At 38.5% G+C, this 25,152-nt stretch overlaps 1 protein-coding gene across 1 annotated transcript; it reads left to right on the forward strand.

The window, feature by feature from the left end:
• Positions 1-12,273: 12,273 nt before the first annotated feature.
• On the forward strand, positions 12,274-22,457 carry LOC113031077 (dual specificity protein kinase CLK4-like). The gene is made up of 13 exons (XM_080306927.1): positions 12,274-12,572; positions 16,267-16,360; positions 16,487-16,581; positions 17,167-17,290; positions 17,773-17,839; positions 17,987-18,100; positions 18,290-18,456; positions 18,808-18,902; positions 19,022-19,151; positions 19,230-19,312; positions 19,407-19,486; positions 20,496-20,571; positions 20,658-22,457. Exons 2-13 carry the CDS (start codon positions 16,324-16,326, stop codon positions 20,793-20,795), a joined length of 1,206 nt encoding a protein of 401 aa, XP_080163053.1. The 5' UTR covers positions 12,274-12,572; positions 16,267-16,323; the 3' UTR covers positions 20,796-22,457.
• The last annotated feature ends 2,695 nt before the right edge of the window (positions 22,458-25,152 follow it).

A 25,152-nucleotide genomic window follows, 5' to 3' on the forward strand; every position in this document is an offset into this window, starting at 1 on the left:
ATTGGCTGCCCATCATGAACACACACTGGAGCAGCAGGAGGGCGGAGCTTCTGTGGTAGAGTGTGGGGTTGCAGCAGCCTGTCTTACTGGATTACGATTATTCTTTGTGGCACAGATTCAATAAGGTGCTGGAAACATTCCTCTGAGGTTTTGGTCCATGTTGATGTGATAAAATTCATGCAGCTGATGCCATGATGAGCTCAAATGTGCTCTACTGGATTGAGATTTGGTGACTGTGGAGGACATTTGAGTACAGTGAGCTTTGTGACACGGTGTGTTATCCTGCTAGAAGCATCAGCCATTAGAAGATGGGTACACTGTGGTCATAAAGGAATGGGCTTAAGCAGCAACAATACTCAGCTAGGCTGTGGCAGTTAAGTGATGCTCAGTTGGTCCTAAGGGACCCAAAGTGTGCAAAGAAAATATCAGGATGGATCCATGCTTTCATGTGACTTACATCACAGTCTGATGCTACAATTCCAAAGGTCACAGCAGAAATCAAAGCTGCTGAATTTGGTCAGTCCCTGCAAACTGTAGCTCCAGGTGTCTGTTCTTAGCTGAGCTTAACTTCAAAGTTTGGTTGTAATGAATTGTTATTTGACTTACTGTCGTCTTCTTATCACCTTGAAACAGTCATTTCCCTCTGATTTCTGCATCAACAAGGCATTTTCACCCAAAGAACTGCTCACTGGATAGTTTGTCTTTTTTTAGGCAGTTCCCTTTAAACCCTACAGACAGGCTTGTGCAGAAAAATCCCAGAAGATCAGCAGTTTCTGAAATACTCAGACCAGCCTGTCTGGCATTGACATCCATGCCAAGTTCCAAGTTGCTTCCACATTTTGAACTTCAGCAGGCTATCTCAACCACGTCTACAGACAAAAGCAGACTAGATCTTCTTTTAGTAATTTAATTTATAGTTATAATGATGAACACAATTTTGTTTTGAGGAAATTCTATATTTTCTATTGTGGCATTGTTGTATTTTTAGAATAGTAATCCTGTGTAAGCTGGACTTCAGCAAAGCAGCACTGTTGTATCTATATATATACCGCAGTGTCACATCCATTCAAATATGCATTAACCTTCTGATATAACCAGCATCAGGACACAGAGACATCTCCCCACTTTAATCACTGACTCTTGACGCTTTCCTCTCATCCTTTCATCCTTTCATGCTCCACTGTCTGTACTCCTCAAAGTCACATGAAACACACAGACACATATGTCTGAAGCACACTAAAACACACACACACACACACACACACAGTCACCTGAATCTGAAGACCCTGACTCAGCATTTAACAAGTGTCACTCAAGGGCAACACACACTAACTCACACAGCTGGAGTTTGGGAGAGATTAGCGATGGTGTGTGTGTTGGTGTGTCTTACCTTTGTGGCCCGTACTGTCATGCTTCCAGGACTTGAAGCAGCTGAGTCCCATGCTGCAGCACTCCTGCGAAGCGCAAACTTCACACGGCAATGAGGAATTTTTTTTGAAGACTAGTAACTGAATGTGAGCATTTCGGAGAGTGCAGTTGCATAAAAATGAAAAAACAAACATACAAAACAAGATTCTTCTAATTTTGCTGTGGTTGCACTTACGCTTCCTCCTCCTATCAGCACCCAGTTTCATCTAGCAGGATTTCAGTCTGGTTTTGAACATCTTGGTAGCTCAAAAGGAGTTGGAAAAACCTTTATGGGGGGTATTTCTGGATGGACGTGGACCATGACATACACAATCTTGGAAATGTCCTTGGGTGAAGGTAAACTTTAGATTCTTGGTGGATAATACTGCTTAAAGAGAAGTTCTGGTAGAAATATTTTTAATATGAAATTCCAGATCCCAGCAGGAAGCTTTCTTGGGAAGTTTCAGAGAATTTCTTTCTTTCTTGTGTCTTCTTGTTTTCCTCTTCTATTACTACCCAGTTTTAGTTAGTAGAGTAGTTTTGAACTTCTTGGCACACCATAAAGAGCTCATACTTGTTCAAAAAAAAACTTCAGAAATAGACATTGTTGGTGGACAAAGACCACAAAACACATGTTGTTGTATAGACTTTGGTCTTTTTTTAGTGAAAACTCTTGCAGAGATGCATTTGATGAAGAATTGACCTCAATTTCTTGATGAATACTGTATCAAATGTACATAAAAAAGTGATCCTGATAGTGACAGAAGCTTAATACTATATGTCATTTGAATTGTTTTTTACAAAGAGCTTCCTTCTTAAATGTAAAGACAATCACACATTTCTTGAAAAGAAGTCCAAGTGGATATCAAACCTTAAATACAGGATCCAAATGATTCAGTTCCTCTTGAAGATGATTTCTTGGTGGATATTGTAACGTCAAATGCCTTAAAAGGAAGTTTAAACCAAAGCACGAGATCCAGAGGGATATTAAACTCCTGGAAACCTCAACTTGGCCTTGATTGACAAAAATTTCGACAAAGAATCTTGTAAAGCTGCTGTTCCTATCTGTAAACAGACATGTGTCTGAAGGAGAGGTTTCTCGTAGATGAGGGGTGTGAGATTTTAACTTCAAATGGAATGATATCTCATGGTTACAGAGCCTCTTTCGGTACAAGATTTCAGCTTTGGGATTTGCTGGACAAACACATTATGGGAGGTTCCTGGAGGGAGTCTGTTTTTCTTTAAAGTTGTCATGTTAAATTAGATTTCTAGTGGATACTACTGGACATTAAGCAAAGGGAAGTTCCAGTATACTGCACTCTTTCCCACCTCTGCAAGCAGACAGCTCATCTCTCATGCTCTTCTTAAAATAGTTTTCCCTTCTTCCTTTGAAAATCTTCATTGGGCTTGAGCACCTTGTGTTGATTTTAGGTTGTGGCTACCTAAACAAAAAACAATCACAATTTTTGGCAACATTTTTTCAGCCATCTCTGCTCTGTGAACACAAATGAAAAGATGCATAGCAAGCACAACCTTCCAAATGTTCCAAGTTGCTTGTTAATGAAGCTTCTTCAAATAGCTGTTTTCTCCCTGCAGAACTTCTGTTACATTTCAGCCATTACCCCAGCAGATTTCTCTATATCCAGAGCCCAAGACGTCCAGTCTTCATTTTTCCTTTTCCTCAGACACCCATGAACTCATCACTACCTCCAGGAGTGAAACGTCTCACTTTACTTCCTGTATCTCACGATGACTATCAACGGATCAGTATGATTTCCACCCGTCTCTCCCTTTGCATTTCTTTTTAATTGTATATTTTCTTTCAGAAGTTAAAAAGTAAAACCATCTATCCCCCTCCCCATTTTCAGTCCCTCCTACCAGAGAATCAAACTACTCCATCTTCTATTTGGAAAGACACAATCTTAATACTTATTCCTGCATCCTTCCTCGTCTCCCTCTTCACGTCCTTTGCTTTATCTGCTCGTTATCTTGCAGTCTCGCTCCAGTTACAGTCTACACATCTTAATGTCCACGTCATTGCCAGCCCTTTCCTTCTTCTTCCTCCTCTCCATCCCTTTCTATCTGTATCTCTCGTTGTCCCTCCCTTTGTCCCCATCCAGCTTGTCCTTCTGTCTCATTCCCACTATCCCTCTCTCTCTCTCTCTCTCTCTCTCTCTGTCTCTTAATTTCCCAGCAGTCTGTATGCCCCCACTTGGCCCCCTCCCCATTTACCTCATCAATAACCATAGTCTCTGCGTGTGCGTGAAGGCTGTGCATTAGGAAAATTGGTTCACTGCGACGCAGTGCTGTTTTACCAAAGTAATCACAGCTGATGGTGAGAGAGAGAGAGACAGAGAAATGGAGAGAGAGAGATGATCTGGCTCAAATTCTGCTGCTGCTGAAGTATGGCCTGCTGCAGAGAGCGCGCACACACACACACACACACACACACACACACACACACACACACACACACACACACACACACTGGTACCATGATTCAAGCAGACATTAAAGTAAGAGAGGCTGTCCGGTCCAGTCAACTTTTGAACTCCATTAAAGTATGAGGAGCCTCTCTCGCAATACAGTCCAATTCAATAAGCTTCATTGGCCTGATGTAGGATATAATGTACAGTGTACTCCTGGAGCCTTTTTCAATACAAGGAATCAAATAAACAGTTGTCTGCCTAAAGGTTAATACATCAAAAGAATGTGGACATGTGAACTTTACAGTCAAGCTTGACCCCACGAGAACAAAAACAAAAAAGGAGTGGTCAATTTTGAAGGGGGCTGAACAGCCACAGGTATAAAGGGGCCCTCTTGTGGTCATATGAATGACCGAATGTAAACCATCCAACATTTGGACAGATCTAATGTTACACAGAATCTGTATGAGAGTGTCTCAGCTGTAGGGCCAGGGGCTCCTGTTGAAATGATGCTGTAGTGATGTGTAGGTGGACCAGTTTATTTTATTTTATTATTTTATTCATAATTTTCAGGCAAACTTTGACCTGTTTTAACATTTGACAGCACTAAAAATACCTTAAGTGTCATTCTTTTATCCTGAAATTTGATGATTTTTCCTAAAAGTATCCAAAATGTGAATAAAATCTTTACTTTCCCCTGGGGCTGTTCCAGGCCTAAGTTCAGATGGATTTTAGATCCACTAATGTGCTGCCATTTCAGTGAGTGTGGGAAACAGATGTGCAAGTCCCACACATGCAAGGTTTCCGAACACCGCATTAAATGTACAGACTAGTTTGCAAAAAGCAAACTAATATTGATAATTCTAGATTGTACTTACGAGGACTGTCTTTATAATACAGCAGTGAAGACAGTGTCTAATGATTGTGGTGGTTATATAATAAAACAGAACAGTTCCAGAAAGTTCTTCCCTTTTCGCTTTTAAAAAACTACTTTAAAGTCATTATGGCAGTTAGTTTTTCATGTTTTAGGTAAAATGATGTGTGAAAATACACATTTATCACTGAAAATAAGAGTTGTAAATCCTAAAAAACACGCTCTCGATGCTCTTGGAAACATTAATTAGACTTTAACAATTGTTTACTGATGTCAGACGAGCTATTTTTACATTCTAAATCAATCTATGATTCAAAATGACTTATTATGATTGGCCTGGGTCACAACTCACCTGAACTAGATTCATGAACAAATATGAACAGTATACAAAGGTTAATGGCATTATAAAATTGATCTGTAAATGGTTCTAGATGCAGTCTAGTAAGATTTATGTCCCCAACCTAAAAGCAACCATAATGTTAACATGTTCAGATGCTGCCAGATAACGCAGTCGAGCACTACCTGTTTGAAAGCCAAACAATCTCCAACAGCCATCACGCCTAAAGCTTTTTAGCCCTGTTGAATCACTTCCTCACTTTTTCTGAGACAACAAGCAGCCTTAAGTAAGAAAAATAAAAAAACACAATAACAAACACAAAATTCCCAGTTTGCGACACACAGTTGTATCCGTGTCTGTCTGCTCGTGCGGTACTGTAACTCTGCTGGTTTGTGTGACTGATTGACTATATTCTAATCACAGCTGAGAGCTTTCACATCTGTCTGTCAATACATCTGGCAGTGAAAAGGACACTCTTCATTAGAAAGTGGTGTGTGTGTGTGTGTGTGTGTGTGTGTGTGTGTGTGTGTGTGTGTGTGTGTGTGTGTGTGTGTGAGAGTGAGAGAGAGAGAGTGTGTCTGTGCTCTGCACTAAATTAAATGTGTCACGTCCTCACTATGACTGCATGTCTGTAATGAATCACATGCGTGGAAATATTGCTAACCAGGAGCTCGTTGTCTTCTTTTTCTGAAAAAAAAGAAAAAAAGAATTGATCTCCTTAGTCCAGCAACCTCTAATCACACACACATATCAATCACATAAACTGTCCAGTGGGTTGATACTATAAAGAACAATACAATATAGCACACAGACTATTTATATACTGGTTCCGTTGTTAAATTGTAAATGAAAACTGTTCATGTTATTCAGGAAATATGTTAAATTATCTACTGAGGACTTTATGTTTTAAAGAATTGAATTGACATTTCAGAACTTGTTGTTCTGTAAAGGATATTCCTAAAAAAAACTTCAATAAAGTTTAAAGCCTGATTATTGGCTAAAAAGAGAAGAATATACAATGAAAAAGTCCAAATTTTAAGATAAAATAGGATTTTGGAACTCAAACTAAGTTCTAAATATAAAAGAAATGTCAGATTCAGGTGACTAAAATATCAGGTTAAAAATGTCTGCACACCTGAATGAACGACAAGTCTTTAGGATGAAGGAAAAAACAGAAACTGATAAATTATACACTGTAATAAAGAGTTCAGTAGAAAAAATTTTATTTTGTTTTTTTGTGGCAGTTGACAGACTTTTCCATAAATGATAAAATGGAAAATTCTGTAGATTTACAGTATACTCTCTGTACTATTTATGGACATTTCCTTCAGCTAAAAAAAACAGAAAACTAAATTTTCTGTATCACTAACTGATATTTTCCTTTAATAGAAAAATTGAAAGTTCTGTTTATATACCATTCTCAGGCACTTCTTTTCACTGTAACTCATTAAATGTACTTCTTTATATCCTATATTTCTATACAATTACAACCTAATACACCACTTGCGCAAAATTTTGTAAATTAAAACCTTTTACATTAATCTGTGCTTAGTACACAATAACATTGGTACAATTAATGTTAACTATTCTTCACTCTCCTCAACTCAAAAACTATACTAAAATATAATGACAGCACCCAACTTGTCATTAAATGACTCACAAACTTTCAAATTTGAGCATTTTTATTTCCTTGAAATCAGTTTGCCCAAATGTAAACGTGTTTATATACATTCATTCAAGTGGCTCCAAAGTGTTTTATTCAAACAGAACACCTGACAAACAAAAAATGTAATATTTAACGATATGTTTACATTTAATAATATCCAGAGTACCTTTAAGTTAGAATCACTGCTTTGTGGTTATTTTGCCTCAGCCAAACAGTTATGGTGTGGTTTTCATCCATGTCTGTCCACTCATGATATAGTATACACATGTAGTCAGTTATAGCCACTCACTTTTGATTACTGAATTGCATTTACTTCATCAACAAAGTGAATTTTTGTGAACATTTGTCCTGGATCAACTCTGTGGGGTCTTTACCTTACAATATAACAAACTTTGAGTCAAGATTTGTTGACTGTTGACGCCACACCAGAGTCTATTTAAAGAAGTTTAAAGTTTACAGTGGAACACCTATATCAATGATCGGATTTTCAAACACTATCTTTAACAAAGAGAGAGTAAATGATCAGGAAACAAATACAGATTAAAACACAATGGGAAATAAAACATCTAAGAGTAATCCTGAAAATGTCAGGAGTGAAGTCACAGCAAATGATATGAGGCTATTCCTAGACGAATTGCAGTGTTACACAGGAGCAGTGGCAGCAGTTTCTATCAGGTCACGCAGATTAAGCCACCACAGAAACGATTTGTAATTTTGTTGAGAACATCATCAATGTGCTCGCAGTCGGCAGGTGTAGAACTGACGTTTTGCCAGGACATCCCCTTCACTAAGAGAAAAAAAAAGTGGTCCCAAAAGAGACAGAGACAGCCCCAGAACTTGACTCTAGGTGCAAGAAAAAAATGCAAAAAACTATATGCATGCTTGTGCATGTTCTGCATGCAGACTCCGAACACAGATGAAAGACAGTGAGGGGCAAAGTACAATAATAAGCGCTTGTCCGGATGAAGACAAACTGTAAACAGCGGCTAAGTGAAAAAAGATCATCTGTGTCCACAAATCCTCAGCAGTGACAACACTTAAACAGCATAGTTCAAAATCCTCAATGCACACCTTTTTTTGTTTTTTGTTTGTTTTCAAATTGTCTTAGCTGTTTAACTTTAAGTAGAGGAAAAAGTACATATTTGCACAACCACTAAATGTTAGAGAAGCCTCTGAAAACGAGGTCACAGTTACTTCCCAAGCAAAAACCTCTGCTTATGTGCACAGACCCTAAACTGCAACAAATAAGACCATAATAAGACAAGTGATTACAAAGTGACACCAGAGGGTAGAGGAAGAGCAAGCACAAAGTGACACGTTGTGTGTGCACACTTTCTCTTGGTACGACTTCATATGCCAGTGTGAGAAAGTCCTGAATGCAGCCTGCATCTTAGTCCATCAAGTTCCATCTGAGCTTTAAATAAAATACACAAATAAGCTTTTTCTTAGATTTTCTGAGTTGTTCAGTTCATACAGGAACTTATTCAGAGGAAAAAAAGAGAAACAAAAAGACATTTTAAAAAGTTGTTTTTTGTTGCTGTTGTTTATGTTTAAGCTAAAAAATGAATAAAAATACAAAGGATTATAATACACGTAGAGTTGCATACAAATAACATGCTGTTGCAACATAAGCAGTTTATAAATAAATTAAGATACATACCTTGAAAAACTAAACAACCACAACATTAAACTCACCTTGTATTTGTAGAGAAGGTGATCAGGCTTTTTCTTCATTTCCTGAGACCAGCTCGATCATCACCAGATTTTCTTGGCCATTTCTCTGACCTGGAAAACCAAAGTGTGTGTTCACAGACTAAATAAGGAACATTTTTCCACTGCAGGTTTTAGAGTGGTTCAATTAGTGATAGGTGTTGATCCACTTCTCAAATAATCTCTAAGGACTTGAATTTTTAAGAAAGACACATATATCTCTGCATATATTAGCCTAAAAGCTTGATACAGACATTACAGTTTATAATATGACAGCATCCCCCACAAGGCATATAACACCCCTGCACACCAGCACTGTGCTTATATTATACTTCAATCAAGATATAGTTATTATTTATTTATTTAGTTATAATTATTATTATTTAATCATATTAGCACAATCACATTAGCACAAGTACAAAAATATTCAACATACTTGAAATGCTGCTCAGCGTTACATAAATTACATTTTCAACAAATCTTGGAGTAAAGATACAGTTACAAGGAAAATGTGTCTATTTGCAAATATTAATTAAACATTTCTATGTGCTACAGAATGGACATAATGATAAATGTGCTGAGGTGAAAATAAACTTTCAATAATATTACCACTCTAGTCTGTTAATCGCCAAATTAATCTATGCTGGTCAGCTAGCTAAAAGCCTTTACTTTAGCAGCCCAAATAAGAGGCTAACATTAGCTTTTGTTAGCGTCAACCAGGAAGGTCTGAGGCTTAAACTAGGGTTAGTATAAGTTTTCCTGAAACCATTTAAAGTTTAAAGTAGAGGCAACCATAAAGCATATGTATTATTATAGTATTTGTTAGAGTCCTAAAATAATTTCTTCCTCTCTATACATTAGTAGAACCATGAAGTTTTCACTTTTCCTAGTTATCTACATAGACCCCGAGATACTTGAACTCCTCCACTTGGGGCAGGAACTCATCCCCGACTCGGAGTGGGCACTCCACCCTTTTCCGGCTGAGAACCATGGCCTCAGATTTGGAGGTGCTAATCCTCATTCCCGCTGCTTCACACTCAGCTGCAAACCGTTCCAGTGCGAGCTGGAGGCCTTCACCCGATGAAGCCAACAGAACCACATCATCCGTGAAAAGCAGAGACGAGATTCTGAGGCCACCGAAGTGAAAGCCCTCCGCCACTTGGCTGCGCCTAGAAATCCTGTCCATAAAAATTATGAACAGAATCGGTGACAAAGGGCAGCCCTGGCGGAGCCCATCACCCACCGGGAACGAGTCAGACTTATTGCCGGTGTCGTGGCAAACTAGGTATCCCCGACAGAATTTGTTTCCCCTTGCGTCGTGAGCATACGCTGGACTGTCCAAATCACGGACAAACAGTATCCCACATTGTTGATTTTTAGTTTACAAACACTTCTTATAATGACTAACTACTCCTGACATTTTTGAGATGTTAGCTCTTTATACAACAAAGTTATAGTGGGATACAAATAATATCAGGCTGATCCTGCCACAATTTGTTCCCCCTGTGTAAATCACGGACAAACAGTATCCCACATTGCTGATTTTTCGTTCACAAACACTTCTTATTATGACGCATTACTCCTGAAACTTTGGAGGATTTAGCTCTTTATATAGTAAAGTTACAGGAGAATAAAAATAGTTATTAGCCAAAATGTTTATGGTTTATTAAAATAATCCCATCTGATACCTCCTGGGGAATAAATATATAATTTTCTGTTGTAACCCTCTAACTGAATGGTAATGTAATGATACTAATTTTTCACTTTTTCACAAAATGAAAACATCAGTACTTCCTGCGTGCTCCCAGCACAGGGGAAACAAATTCTACCTACTTTGGCACGACAAAAGTCTCCGTTTCCCCTTCTGTCTGTCTGTGGGCGTGGCTCCTTCAGCTCGTTTTAGGCTCTGAACTGCACACCTGTCCCCATTCGAGTACTCATCAGCTGCAGTGTATATATACAGCAATCCTGTCATTCACTGATTACTCTGTCACACAATGCAGTTAAAAGTCAAGGCCAATAGTTTTAGCGTTTGTTCTCAAGTTCAGTTTACTCGAGCTACTAACGCAGCTTTCCAGTGCCTCAGATTTTCCATGTGTGCCAAGTAAAACCTCTTATTCCATGTCAAGAAGCCTTCCTTTCCTCTCTCCATCTGTTCCTCGAATGACTTCTGACGCTCACTTTTTCCATGAGATCGTTTTCAATAAGCTCTTTAGGTGAGCCTCCGGTCATGTTCTTGTCTCAGAATTTGAAGAATGCCAGTTGTTAAAGGTGCGGATATCTTTACTTTGAATGTTTTTGAAAAGAAATCTAAGTAGTGGTGGGCGTGAAACAGTATCAAAGTGATGCAACAGTGCGCTTTCATGTCCTCTTACCCAATTAAATACGTTTTTTATCAGGTTTCATTAAATCTTATCTTATCTTAAACTGTGAATCAAATAAACAAGACTGATTTAAATATATTTTGGACTACAATATTTATGTATACATTGTGTTAAATGTAAATAAAGCTGCTTTTAAGTGAAACTGGATGTGTACAAGTAGCAGCTGCAGCTTTTTTTGACGTTTTTAAAGGAATTTCAACATTTCTATCACAGGAGGTAATAAAATGGAGCTCATCTGGACAAATCCAGCATTGACATCATTGAACAAACCCTGAACATTTGCAGCTAATTGAAAAGACCGCATTTAGACCATATTTAGAGGAGTATTTGTGTCGTTCTAAAATTTAGTTGTAAAACTTAAGATATTTTAACAGCCAAACATAAATTTTAACTACTAATGTTTAAGCATCAGTTGGTTTTTCCTTCATTTGATTATGTACGCTGTTAATTTCTTTTTGACCCAGGATGATCAACACTACAGGATTTATTTAAATTAGCGCATTTATGAACAGTCATCTGTGAAGCAGTGAAAAAAGGTGATCCTTCTATGATCCCTCTGAATCAACTATGGGCCTAGAAATGAACTCTGAGCAACACCATATGCAAGAACTGTGACGGGGTTTGGGTTTTTAAAAGGTTGACAGGTTTAAATCAGACCAGAGATTCTAAGATTCAGAGATGACTGAATATCACACTCACACTTTAGTGCAGAGCTATGTAGGCTGTAAACTAAATTCAATCTGATACAGCAGAACAAACCTGTTAGCAACTAATTTAGCAGTGAGATTGACAATATAATAACATTAGTTCTAGACTTTCTGGGAACTCTAAGTAGGTCTTTGTATTAAACCAGTGGTATTATTCCACATTTTGATTTTGGATGCATGTCATCCCCTTTAGTCCTTCATCTATGATAATTTGTCAAATGAACCAAAAACAAACTCTTTACTCATAAAGCATCCCAAGAAGAATGAATAACCAGTTTTCATGTTTCTGGGTTTGTCAGCACATACCAACAAAAGTTAAGTGTTCAAGAGAAAACTTTAACCTCACGAAGTAGTAGTTATCAAACATAACTCTGGTTCTATGCTTACATTTCAACATGTTTTGTTGTTATTTGCTGTATTTAGACTTTATTATTATTATTATTTGTTATGTTATATTAGCTTTGCAACATTTAATTTAAAGATCGGAAAATAAAAGATACTGCTCTAAAACAGTATCAGTGAGTAATAGCTTACGTTTTGTGGATCCAAGCCTTAATGTGGCACTGTGCTTACATGGAACCACAGTTATGTATGATTTGCTGGTGGATCGTGTGCCCCATGTCATTCATAGAGTACATCACCTAATGTCCTGCATCATCCTGTATCCACAGTTTCAGACACAGTACACTATGTTTTCTCCTGAAGGATGAAAGAGGAGCCTTTACGGGGTGAGGCCAAGGGTCGAGGCAGGAGCAGCCCCCGAGTCCTTTTTCATTACAGCTGGCAGAGGATTTTACTGCCTTGAAGTACACCGGAATGTCCATGGCTTGGTTTCCTGAAGGACATAATATTTTATTGCACCACGGACGCCATTTTTCCCATTCCTTCTTTGGCAGCTATGCCATGTGGCAACAAGTGGTTGTGTTGCTTTGGTGGGGCGTGGAATAGTGGCCCAAGGAAGCTAAAGAAGAGGACGATAAGTTGCTTGAACAGACCTGCAAGAGCCCAAAAAGCAGATAGAAGAGAAGCAGAAGACTCCACAGCTTCAATTCCAAATACAGGTAAGCAGATAGATCACTATCACTAAACACTGCAAAATCTGTTGTAACCAGTTAACTGTTTTGCAAATTGTTACAAATGTTGCTTTTTAAAGTAGTTTATTATTGACTTCAAACAATAATGTATGGTTCTTATTATATGATATATATTATTATATTTTATTTCGATTTGATTTTTTTTCTTAAATTGTTACTTCTATAGCTAAATGAGTTTGTACAGTCGAGGAATTTTTCTTATTGCTTCAGTGACAAACATCCAATGGGGGCGTGGGGTGAAAAAAAAAAGCAAAAATTTTTTAAAATACCAACTTTTAAAATATAAAAATAATCTATAAAAGATTTTCTGTTTATAAACTGATGGAGATATGCAGTAGGCTGCAATGCAAGTAAAAAATATGAACCGTGCACCAAATGTTTAAAATGAAAATTATAAGAACTATGTCCACTACTGTGAAAAGGATAAATGCACAGAAAAAAAAACATCAATATAACTTACAGAGTTGGATGCAGTGGTTTTATTTTTAACTTGGAATAAGTGAAGCAGTACATTGGTACTTAGCACCCAGGTAAGATGTGGTTCTTCACAGTTACACTGGAATTTGAACTTGTTTACATGTAGTTATTCCTGAACTCTGCTGAAGTAACTCGGCATGAGTTGCAGTTAATAATAATCCTTTTGTATCTTATACTGGGCATTGGAATGGTTTATCCTTTTACCCCCTTTAAGATAAGCCAGCTTCATTCTGATTGGATGCTCTTTGTAAACAACAGATTTGAAGGGGGGGTGGGTTTCCTGTGCTTACAGAGCCAATAATGATAATAATAATAATGATAATGATAATAATAATCAGTCTGGAAGGAGCATTTAGAGCCAATGTAAGTCTGAGCTTTTTTCATTATTTGAAGCTTAGTTCACATTTAATATAAACATCCAGCATTTTAGCAATACTCTATATGACGCACAATAATAAGCTAACCAGCCAACCAGAATTTTTATTTATTTTTTTCATAGCCATGGTGTTGTGACATTTCACTTTGCTGCTTTATTTAACCTGTGGTGTGAAAAGACAGAATCTCATTCTGTCCTGCAGTATTCTTAGTGTGTCGCATGCATGGACTGTACACAGCAGCAGTGTGTTAGCAGACACAGTGCTGATTGTTGGAGCTCTGTGGTCTGGACAGCTTTCAGAGCACAGTTAGAGCTGTTGTTAGATTTCATCTAAGTGTATTTTCAGCTGTATCAGATGACCTGTTAAACTACAACTGAACTGAACTAAATAATCCCCTCCAATTAAAGCAGTCACTCACCTATCTCAACCATCCAGATTGAAATTTATCCTATTACGTAATATAGAAAAAGGGTACAAAGGAATAGAACTTAAAGGAACACAGTAAAAGTCAACTTTAGCAACTTTGGCTGTTTCAGCAGTTGTCCAGAGAGCATTTTATGGTAATTTTCAAATGACAAAGACTCTTGAGGTTATGAAATTGTTATTAGAAGTAAAGAAGAAAGCAGGCTGATGTCACAAAGCAGCCCTCTGCAGAGATCTTAAATCTTCAGACTGCTGACTGCCTCCTGATTTATATCCAGTCAACAGCTGTTTCTTTTAATCATTCCTGAAGGAAGTAGCTTCCCTTTTACTTACAGTAACAAGGTACCATAACTCTGACCTGATTTTAATCCAAACAGCATTTCCTTTCCCCAGTTTGTATTTGCACAAGAACACTTCAAGATAATAACTCAAAAACAAAAAAGCTTTTAAAAAAATATTTTGCCATTGTGTTTTGTTAGGAAGTTATTGTGTTTCAAGAAGTGTTATTTGCACCTCATAACCCAACGGTGTTGTCAGTCTGAGGCCTCCATGGTTGACCTCCTAACATCAGTCCGGTGTTAACCATATTCGGTCAGGGTTAAGTTATTGTCCAAATTTTTTAACATCAAAATGTGCGCAATATAATTTGAAATCCTTTCCTAGCTTGTAAAAATGTGGCATATGGCTAAAACAAGACCCACACTGTCAGCACATCCGATCAGGAACACCTTGTACTTTGTTCTAGATTTAAAATTTAGGCAGTGAATTTTGTTTGGAGCAGTAAGAGAAGATCTTCTAAGAAGAAGATTTTGTTTTTCATGTCCAAAAATAGAGTTAAATTAGTTTTGTTAGAGAAAATAAGCAATTGGGTAATAATAAAATCACTGCCTAGCCAAAAATAATCAATCCCTATACAGATGACTACAGGCACAAATGACTGGCATTGCCTTTATGTAAACCAGCATGTTTTAAATAGATCATGTCTTGGTGGCTGCACTTTTACTGGGCCCTATCCTTCAGCTGTATTGGTTTCTTATTCTGCCTATCAGTAATTAGGAGTGGCGTACTCTGTGCTCCTGGCAGTGGCTGGTGAGTGAGTGTTGGATATTCTTAAGTGAGTGACAACGGTCCTACATGTTGTCAGTGAGAGTGAGCCATCCTTACTGCTGATTTACAGTCGATCAGAGACAGCCGACCCAGACGGGCACAGAGAGACAGATCTATGTCTCAGGAGGGAGGAAGAGAACCCTGCAAAGGAACACCTAAAAGCCCCTCAAGAGCAAAACTCCTCAACGTCTCATATGCGAAACCAAAATGCAGTTATTTCATGACGCAGTTCAAAAACACACTGCAGTAGTTTTGACTATTAGAAGTTTCACTTATTCTGAGTGACTGAATAAGCTTGGGGCTTCTACTACTCTTAGTTGACTAAGAAACTGCATATTTTGACAAGCATGAAGGATTTGTCTTTCAGTTTATATGTTTAAACAGCTGGTCACAATCTCCCATGGACCATTATGCTATCATGCTACCTACACATCCCTAACTTCACCTTCTGCACAGAACATCCTAATATAGGGTTTTCTAAAAGGTCAGTGATAAAGAACCAAAACCCTTGAGACTGTGTGCTATACCTCATGTTCTTAAAGTTAAGAATATGAGGTATAGCACGGAGAGCAACTATATTATTCCAAAAAACAGAGAAGAGTTTCTCCACTTCACTCTTAAGAGTGAAATTTCTCATTCAGGTGCAGCAACAGTAAATTATAATGCTCCTGACTATTTTTAGAAGCACTTTATGTTTACCAGCACAGAAAAGCATGTTGTCTGTGTTATATTCTACTCATGGAAAGCATTTTTAATGTTGTTCGCTACTTTGGTGATATAAATGTTAATCTATATTCACGAACAAAGTAGTCTATTCAAAGTACCAGAGATTTTTGGTTTTTTAATAAAAGCTACATCACTCAAGTTTCCACTGCTGCCGTTAACCATTTTACATAAATAAAAACAGTTCATAAAATCATGAATATAGATATGCATAAATAACATATATATTACATGAGTGCAAGATTACATTCCCACTGCCTCGTGGGAATTTGTACTGGCCTCATGTAAGAGTAAAAGATCCTAAGCTTAAAATGCTGATAATGTGCCAGTAAAGAATTTCTATATTTGTATCGATAATGTTTGTACCGGTTTGTTTGGCACCTGTCATTCCTAAATTCTAGTACGATAACGCTGCCTCACACGTGTGTGTAAAGTTTAATGCTAAAGTGTGCGATTCACTCCTTAGTCTGTGAAGCTAAATGCGAAATGTCCTTTTTGCTTTTTAAAGCTTTCACAAAGCCTTTTTTGAAAATAAGTTCTCCTTACATTTGCAGACACTACCAGAGTGTGGAGAAGAGGCCTGAGTCAGGTAGAGTGTTGATAACACTGCAATGGGCAGAAAGGATGACAACTCCGAGTACTGGAGAGGTAACGCTATTTCCTCTTAGGTTTTGGCCTTTAATAATATCTGTTACTGTGATCCTCATACAGGTTAATTATTGTCTGTGTTTCCTGGAACTGTTTTGAAGTCTTTCTCTCTCTGTCCTTTGGTAGATGGCGATGACTCCAAACCTGATCTACAAACGGATACAAAGACTGGAAGTTTCAACCAGTGCATCCACCGCACCACCTCAGAAACTCATAACTTGGTTGGATAATCTTCTTTCTGCTCAGTCCCCCTAAGTTTGCCTGAGGCTTTTTTTCCTTATTGTTAAGTACATTAACATTAGTTAATTAATTACATTATATACAGTGCATTACATTATATTATTTGTTGCTAATTCAGATGAAAAATAACAGGTGTGAATGAGTAACCCATCAAAACTAGGAGCATCATCTAATATAGCAACAGCAGGGTCTTGTGTAATATGATTACCCCAAATAATCCACTGTGATTCAGTCGATGAAATAGGATCTGTATATAAAATATATTTTTGTAGTTGAACTTTCGTCTTATTTTGAATGGGAACACATCCCAGAACATCGGCAATTAAATTGCTGTTTGGAAAACTTTAGCTTGCTAGACATTTCTTATATAATCTAATGGCTTCTCAACACTTCTATGATTTTATCTTAATATATAAAAAAGGACAGAACTGAGTTTTTTATGATTTCAAACTATCCCATTATTGGAATTAAATTCTATGAAAAAATGGACATTTTTCAAATTGACACTCTGTTTTTCTCTTTTGCTTCTTATCCATATATCTGACTGAAACACAACCAACGCTCAGGCTGATGACAACGCTGGCAGCGCCAATGATGATGAAGTGGAGGAGGGTCAGAGGGGAAAGAGCTGTGAGGATGATGAAGAGGGCCACCTGGCCTATCACATCGGCCTCGTGATGAAAGAAAGATGTACTTATCACATTCCCCCCCCCCCCCTTTCCCCTTATGCTTTTTTTCTTCTAAAAGGGCAACTGACACCAGAATAGCAACTCTAGAAATAGTTTCCTGTTACCGTGATCACCTGACTACTTTCACTGGTACAGAGGAACTGGCTTATTATTTAATTCAATTCCTCTTTTGTACAATAAATGTACTCTCAGGCACTTAGTCCAGGATGCTAAACCTTTCACTTTTTAATTTGCTGGAATGCATTACTGAAAATTAACCAAATGGTTTGTGATTAAACTTGAACTGAACCTTATGCCATAATTTGGAAGCATCACACAATCGTCTGGCTGTGGAAGAAGAATGAAAGGAAAGCGACTAGTTGACTTTTCAAATGTGTTTGTGACAAGTCAGAAGCTGCAGGAAGTGTGTTTTAGAGTGTTTTAAAAGTGCTCTGCTCTGGACTGCACTGGTGATCCAAATAAATATCTGTCTGTCCTTTCCAGATGAAGTTGTCTCTGCACTTGGAGAAGGAGCATTTGGAAAAGTAGTGAAGTGTATAGACAGAGAGAAGTAAGCACGCATGCTGAAAAATCCTTGGAATTGATGGGTATTTCTAGTGCTTCGAGATTATATGTTTTTTTTGTTTTCAACATTCAGAGGTCCATATCAGCTTTAAACCTCATATACACCTCTGCATGTCGTGTGTCTGTTCAACAGAGATGAGCACGTAGCTGTGAAGATAGTGAGGAACATTGAGTGTTTCTGTGAAGTAGCGAGGTCTGAGATCGCTGTGCTGGAGGAAATCAACCGCCTGGATGATGATAACAGATTGTAAGTGTAGCTTACATGAAATCCAGGGGGTTACATTTTTCCTTGACAGCATTCAGTTAAATCTTTTTTCTTCTTGTTTAACTGATGGGCTGCAGGAAAGAATAGCTGTGTTATTGCTGTTTGCATTCATTTCTCATTCTAATCTCCAGCGATTGCGTTATTAAAGTGATTTATCGTGTCTTCTGACAGCGCCTGCGTGAGGATGCTGGACTGGTTCGAGCATGAAGGCCACGTCTGCATCGTGTTCGAGCTGCTCGGCCTCAGTATCTTTGAGTTTCTCCGACAGAATGAGTTCCTGCCGTTCAGCGTGGAGCAGATTAGACGCATGGCCTTCCAGATCTTCAAAGCTGTGTGCTGTGAGTCGGGTGTTTACTTCTGTGAGACTGGGCGTTGTAGGTGACTGTTTACGTTGGCAATCTTGGGACTGAAACATCTCTTAGTTTCTAAAGACTTTTTTATTGTTTGTGGGTTTTTACATCATTTTAGGAGAGAAATCAAAACTAATGTAGTGTAACAAAGCGTAACCCTGTTAGCTTGTCTGCCACTATTTTGATCAACAGTAGCTGACAAACAGGCAAAATTACTGATTCATTTAAAAAAAAGGGTTTTTTTGCCTTCTACAGGGACAGTCGAACACTGTGTTGCTCAGTTTAAAAAATTGTTGATTTCATGCACAATTGTATTGTGTATTTTTGTGTGTTTTGCAGTTCTGCACCGTAACAAACTGACCCACACAGACCTGAAGCCAGAGAACATCCTGTTTGTGTGCTCTGACTATGACCTGGAGTATAATGAGGACTTGGTAAGAGTGCAATATCACGTCATGGTTTTATTTTAAGGTTTGCTATGTGATGAAGGATGTTTACTAGAGAGTGTGTGTGTGTGTTCCTGTTTGTGTGTATGCGTCCATTTTTATGTCAGGAGTGTAAGGAGAAGAGGCTGAGGAGTCTTGATGTGAAGGTTGTGGACTTTGGCAATGCCACATTTGACCACGAACCCCATGAATCCCTGGTTTCAACGCGTTACTACCGAGCTCCAGAAGTCATACTTGGTACACAAACAACTGACACATGCACACACACTCCTACATGAACACTCAGAGAATTAAGCTCAGTTATCTACATTTCAGGTCTGGGCTGGAACCAGTCATGTGACGTTTGGAGTCTGGGCTGTGTCATGATGGAGTTTTACCTAGGACGCGCACTCTTCCTGGTACACACACACACACAGACACACACACGTGCACGCACACAGACACACACACGTGCACGCACACACAGTAGTATAACTGCTGGTTTTGTTTCAGACCCATGACAGTAAAGAACATCTGGCCATGATGGAGAAAGTCCTCGGACCGGTCCCTCCACATCTGCTCAAACAGACCAGGTAGCTACACAAATAGCTACACACACACACACACACACACACACACACACACACACACACACACACACACACACACACACACACACACACACACACACGTGTGAATCAATTGTTCTTGTATTTTGATGTCAAAGACAAATGAAATCAAGAAGCTGGAGGACTGTGGTTGTTGAAAAGTCATACTTACAACTTACAAGAGAAAACACAGAACTAATAATAGGAGAGCGAATAAAGAAGAGCAACAAATGATAACTAAGGACATTTGAGAACATGGCATGAAACCATGACTAGACAAAAGGGCTCATAGAGCAGTCTAATTATGCATTGCCCCTACGAAGATCCTTCCCAAAGGGTTTTCTGCACCATTCTCAGGGTCTCATAGGTCGTTCGTACCCATGGAGGCTGCATAAAAGCATCCCTAATTGAGTCCCAGTTAAGTGCAGGAGTGCCTTAACTGGCACTCCTGCACTCAGCCTGCACTGCATACTGAAAGAGCACTTCATTACATACATCTGAACACTGAGGTGAATACTCTGAATGTAACTTTTCATATAGCACAAAGTTCAGCTGAATTTCCCCATAGTCTGCAAATGAATGCATATTTGCACCCACAGATGCAGATGATGACAGAGACACTTTCAGTGAAATCCAAAAGAAATCATATTAAACATGGCAGAAATGCTGCATTTCATTTGTGCAAACAGACACTGTGCATGTGCCAATAAACAACTCTTATATGCAGCATTTTTCTAAAGAACTGTCCGAGGAACTGTGCACAAAGAACAAAAAATATATAAAATAACACTTTGATTAAAAAGATTGTGCATCTGCAGGAAAATGAAATTTAGCAGCAAGGGTCTCCAAATGGTGATATAGAGCTTATCCATGATCTCTTTTGTGAATATGCTCTCCTCAGCTCCAGGTGTAATTTGAAGTAGTGTGTTGTGTGTGTTGACAGAGTGTTTTTGTCTGCAACTGAATATAAACACTGTGCATGTAATCTGTGTAGGAAGAAGCATTATGTGCACAGCGAGTGTCTGAACTGGGACGATGAATACATCAGGAAACACTGTCGACCTCTCAAGGTACCCGGCACTCACATCAACCAGTCAGCTTCAGCTGTGAGCTGGGACTGGTAGCTGTAGGAAATCTGATTATTTCTGTCTCTCAGCTGTACATGCAGACGCAGAACGAGGAGGAGAGGCAGTTGTTCGATCTGCTCAGCTGCATGTTGGAATATGATGTGTCCAGACGGATCACCCTGGAGGAGGCACTGTGGCACCCGTTCTTCAGCCCACTGAGGACGTAGAGGCAGCAGCAGTGCAGCTAGCTAATGCATGCATACACACACACGCACATACACACACATGCACACATGTTTTCATATGTTAGTGAGGACCAGTGTCACGTCAGTGGGAGGATCCGGGGGTTTCTCTGTGAATTTCACGTTCCCGTGGCAGCGTGCTCGGTGCTTGCTCAGATTTGAAGTTCAAGTTTTTGCTGTGGAAAGTAGCTTTCTTCCCACACAGACTGTACAGCAGACGCTAATGTTTTTGTCACTTTTTACGGAATAAAACTTAAAGTAATGTAAGTACGTCCATGCTTTAAATGCTGCATGGTCAAACTCTCTCCTGCACTCCATATTATCCATTGTTGATCTACACACGTCTGTTGCTGCCACGGATGTCGCTCGTAAATCATTGTCATGTGACACTCTAACAAACAAAATCACGACAGTTTAGTAATGCAGTAATGCAGCGTGCTTACGGGAAAGTAACAGTAATCTCATTACTTTTTTGCAATAGTAATCCCTTACTTTACCCGTTACTTTAAAAAAGTAATCGGATTACTTTGGAGGACTTTAGAGGTCCTCACTCTCATTGGCATAATGCTTTCCCTAGCCTTACCATCAAAAATGAATACCATACTATAACCCGTAGCCTAAACCTAACCATGACCTAATAGTAACCCTGACACTTTAACCACACTTTGAGCCTCAAAAATACCTTCAAACCTGTGTGAACAGGCATTTTGTCTCCATAAGTGACTGTTCGTCCTCACAAGTACAGTGGCATGCCAATTTTCTGTCCTCACAAAGATCTTTTAACATGTACACACACACACACACACACACACACACACACACACACAAAGAGGCACTAAACATCTACCTCAGGCTCTAACTAAAGAGTGCAGATTATTTGATTGCTTGGTTTTTAATTCTGAATTGAATTTTCAGCTGTATTTATAGATTCAAAGAGCATTCCTGTTTGAAATAATCCCACCATGATGTTATAATCCACACAGTATTTAATTCCATGTTTTTGATTTATTTTTTTTGTCAGTTGTTTGTAATAAAGATTTCAGATTTGATGTGTCCGAAATTTATTCTGTCCCTGATTGCTGATCCCATTCAGGGTTGCAGGAATGGGCGGAGAATATCTGTGTAAACCCCGGAGAGGTCCCCAGTATAGAATTGCTGTTTTATATGATTAATTAATATTCTTTTTGTAAAAGTACTTTCTGCTCATGTGAAATCATGTTAATGTCTAAAGAAAAAAACAACACAAAATGTTGTTTTTTCAGAGTTTTTCAGATGCAAACTTGCATACTAGTGTGTATACACACTGAAAGGATTGCATTTTTTTGCAGCAACTTCATCCTCAAAAGACAAAAAATAAAGTCATCGAGCTATATTAATATAAATAATATAATAATAATATAGAAAGAGTATTTTTACTCAGTTGTATATAGAATTTGTATTCTATTTTTATCCTATTGTATATTCTATTCTATTTTATTCTACTGTATATAGTATTTTATTTTATTCCATTCTATTCTGTACAGTTGTGTACAGTATATTATTTGTATTGTATTCTAATTTTTGCTATATAACTTTTGCACTGTCCACTTTCTGCTGTGTCAAAACAAATTTCCCACGTGTGGGACTAATAAAGGTTATCTTATCTTATCTTATCTTATAAGTTGGTCATAATGTCTAAACAAAAAAAGGAAGAATGTGGAGATTCCTATTTCATCAAGAAGTTCATGTTTGGGTGTGTAAGTACGTAACACGATAAATTCGCATTTGAAAAACACACTCGGTATGTAAAGAACAAAAACTTAAAAAAGTGGGAATTTTATGTGTTTTGAACAGAAGGAGGGTGAACTAAAGTTTGTGGTAGTTGAGATTTGGGCCTTAGAGCTACTAAAAAAGGACGTTGACAGAGTCTCTCAGAGTCAGCCACCAATGACCATTTTTAACATTCACTGTAACTATAATGAGTGATGTCTACGGCAAAAGTAATCTGAGTGACCATGCTGGCACAGAGCAGCATGATGTAATGACAAATATTTGTTCCGATTTTTAGCTGAGCTTATTATGCTTAATGTAGATGCTGCAGCCTATCAGTCTAAAGTAAATGTCAGCTATCTAAGCTCATGCTGAAATCTCTGACATTTGCTGGTGTAACTGCCTTGTTGATACAGACTGCTGACATGTAAAGTGGACGGTAATTTCAAGATTTAAGTAGACGAGGAAGTCTCCATGACTGAACAGTTATCCAGGTATGAAATGTTACATGTGCAATAGCTGCTACTCCGAAAAACAGCCGGCTCATCGGCTATCTGAGAGTCATCAGCTGAAATTACATGGATGTAATAAAAGAGGATGAAAACAAAATGTGTCCGAGAGAATTGATAACGTTATCAGTTCCGCCTGTTTCCAGACATGCAGCTGCATGTTGTTTATGATCCGTATGACTTCAGTTTACTTTTCACCAAAGAGACGCTGCATATCTAAAGCCATAGGCTGTAATTTTAAATGCAAGATAAGGTTGTCAATTTTGTTTTTTCCTGTGATAAATCTGGAAATTTCCATCTTTATCCAGTTGAAGATTTTGTCAGTAAAATTATCAAAATGATGGTTAAAAGGATTTTATAGCAACTAAGAGTATTTAGGTCCTAAAAAGATGAGAATTCTTCAGACTCTTGTGAATGTTGCCAGTTTAATAATCACTTAAGAGCTAACTGCACTACTTGTGTAATAACAGTGGCAGCACTTCAGCTCATTAACTGACTGTGTGGTCACTGTAACTGAAGACTGCTACATGTTCTGGTTGTAAATGGACCTGTTCTTATATAGCGCTTTTGTGCTGTACATTCAACTTGTACATTCACCCAAGAACTTTTTTCTACGCTGTTTCTAAGTGCTTCCTATCTAACATTCACACATATTCATACTCCGATGGATGCATCGGAGAGCAACGTGTGGTTAGTATCTTGCCCGAGACATACAGACTGGGATCGATCACCTGAGCCCCACTACACAACACTGTTGTGTTATCCCAAGTTCTGTAGTGAAGTTTTGATGTAAAAAGCTAATGTCCTTTTGGTACAGCTGCTTTGTGTGAAAGGTAAAGTGTAAACACTGTATCACTGGTCGACCTCTTGACCTTGGTTGTATCACAGGGCCAACTAACAGAGACATACAACCATTCATAATCACATTTACATCAAGGGCCAGTTGATGGAAGGAAGCCTGAGTACACCACAAGAACCCACACCGATATAGGGAGAACAGGACCTTCTTGCTGTGAGGTGGTAGTGCTAGCTACTGCACACATGTCCCTCCTGCCAGGACCTACCTGTGGGACAACTGTTTGTGTAATACTAAGGTCTGCTCTGTAGTTTTCTGTGCTGCAGTTTCATCCATCCACCTTCTTTTGCCCATCCAATTCAAGAAGCTTATTAAGGCACAGGAAAGCATGCAAACTCGAAACAGAAGGGCCCCAGCTACATGGTGGATTTGAACCCAGGACCTAACCAGACCACTGTGATGTGCTCCAGAGTTTGTGAGTGAAATTCCAGTATTTTATCAGCATTTTGACAAATTATCAGTTAGTCTGATAACTTAGCACTCCACCCCGTCATCTAAATATGAACACTTCTGGCTAAAGAAACTGACATGGATGTTGGCAGAAATTATCAAAGTAAAAACATGGCTCCACAAACCACGGTGTGACATCAAAGTCATTTATAGAGAGCCAGGAGATTCCAGAGACTTCTATACTGACTTTCTAACAGGCTTCTCATCCCACGTCCTTGTGGGATTTCTCCAGGCTGTACACAGACAATGTCCTCTGTGAGTCTCTGTGGAATATCAGGCTTGCAGTAAGTGGGCATAAAGGGCGTAAATATTTGGTAATTATAGTCATTCTAATCTTGGGACTGGTCTGAACCCCTCCAGACTTATCAGGAGTGCACGTCAAAGTCTGTGAACTGAAGCACTGAACTTCCTGCCCCCTGCTATCACTGACCTCTGACCCCTCGTTTCACATGGAGCAACGGAATAAATATCCAAGTTATACATAAATGTTGTTGTGCTCACATTTCTCCCTCCTACAGTCATTCAGCACAGGGAGTACCAAAGAGAAGTACTGGCCTCACTCCTAAATATTTCAGGAATTACCCTGGTTTTCCATAATTTATCATAACTAATAAATATATGGTTAAAACCGATGACATAATAAACCTGATTTCCCCTTTACTGTCAGATGATATTTGTGATTTTTTTCCCTGCCAAAATATTATACAGATTAAGCAGATCAAATATGCATCAGAACTATAGCATAATTCAAATAATTAAATTAGACAAACAAAGAAAG

Source organism: Astatotilapia calliptera, chromosome 10 (genome assembly GCF_964374335.1).
Source record: "Astatotilapia calliptera chromosome 10, fAstCal68.1, whole genome shotgun sequence".
Taxonomy (NCBI): Eukaryota; Metazoa; Chordata; class Actinopteri; order Cichliformes; family Cichlidae; genus Astatotilapia; species Astatotilapia calliptera.

Coding starts and splice junctions, on each gene's coding strand:
- LOC113031077 (XM_080306927.1), top strand. CDS start 16,324: ATGGGCAGAAAGGATGACAACTCCGAGTACTGGAGAG. Junction 17,291..17,772: donor CCTCGTGATGAAAGAAAGAT/GTACTTATCACA, acceptor TGTCCTTTCCAG/ATGAAGTTGTCTCTGCACTT. Junction 20,572..20,657: donor AACACTGTCGACCTCTCAAG/GTACCCGGCACT, acceptor TCTGTCTCTCAG/CTGTACATGCAGACGCAGAA.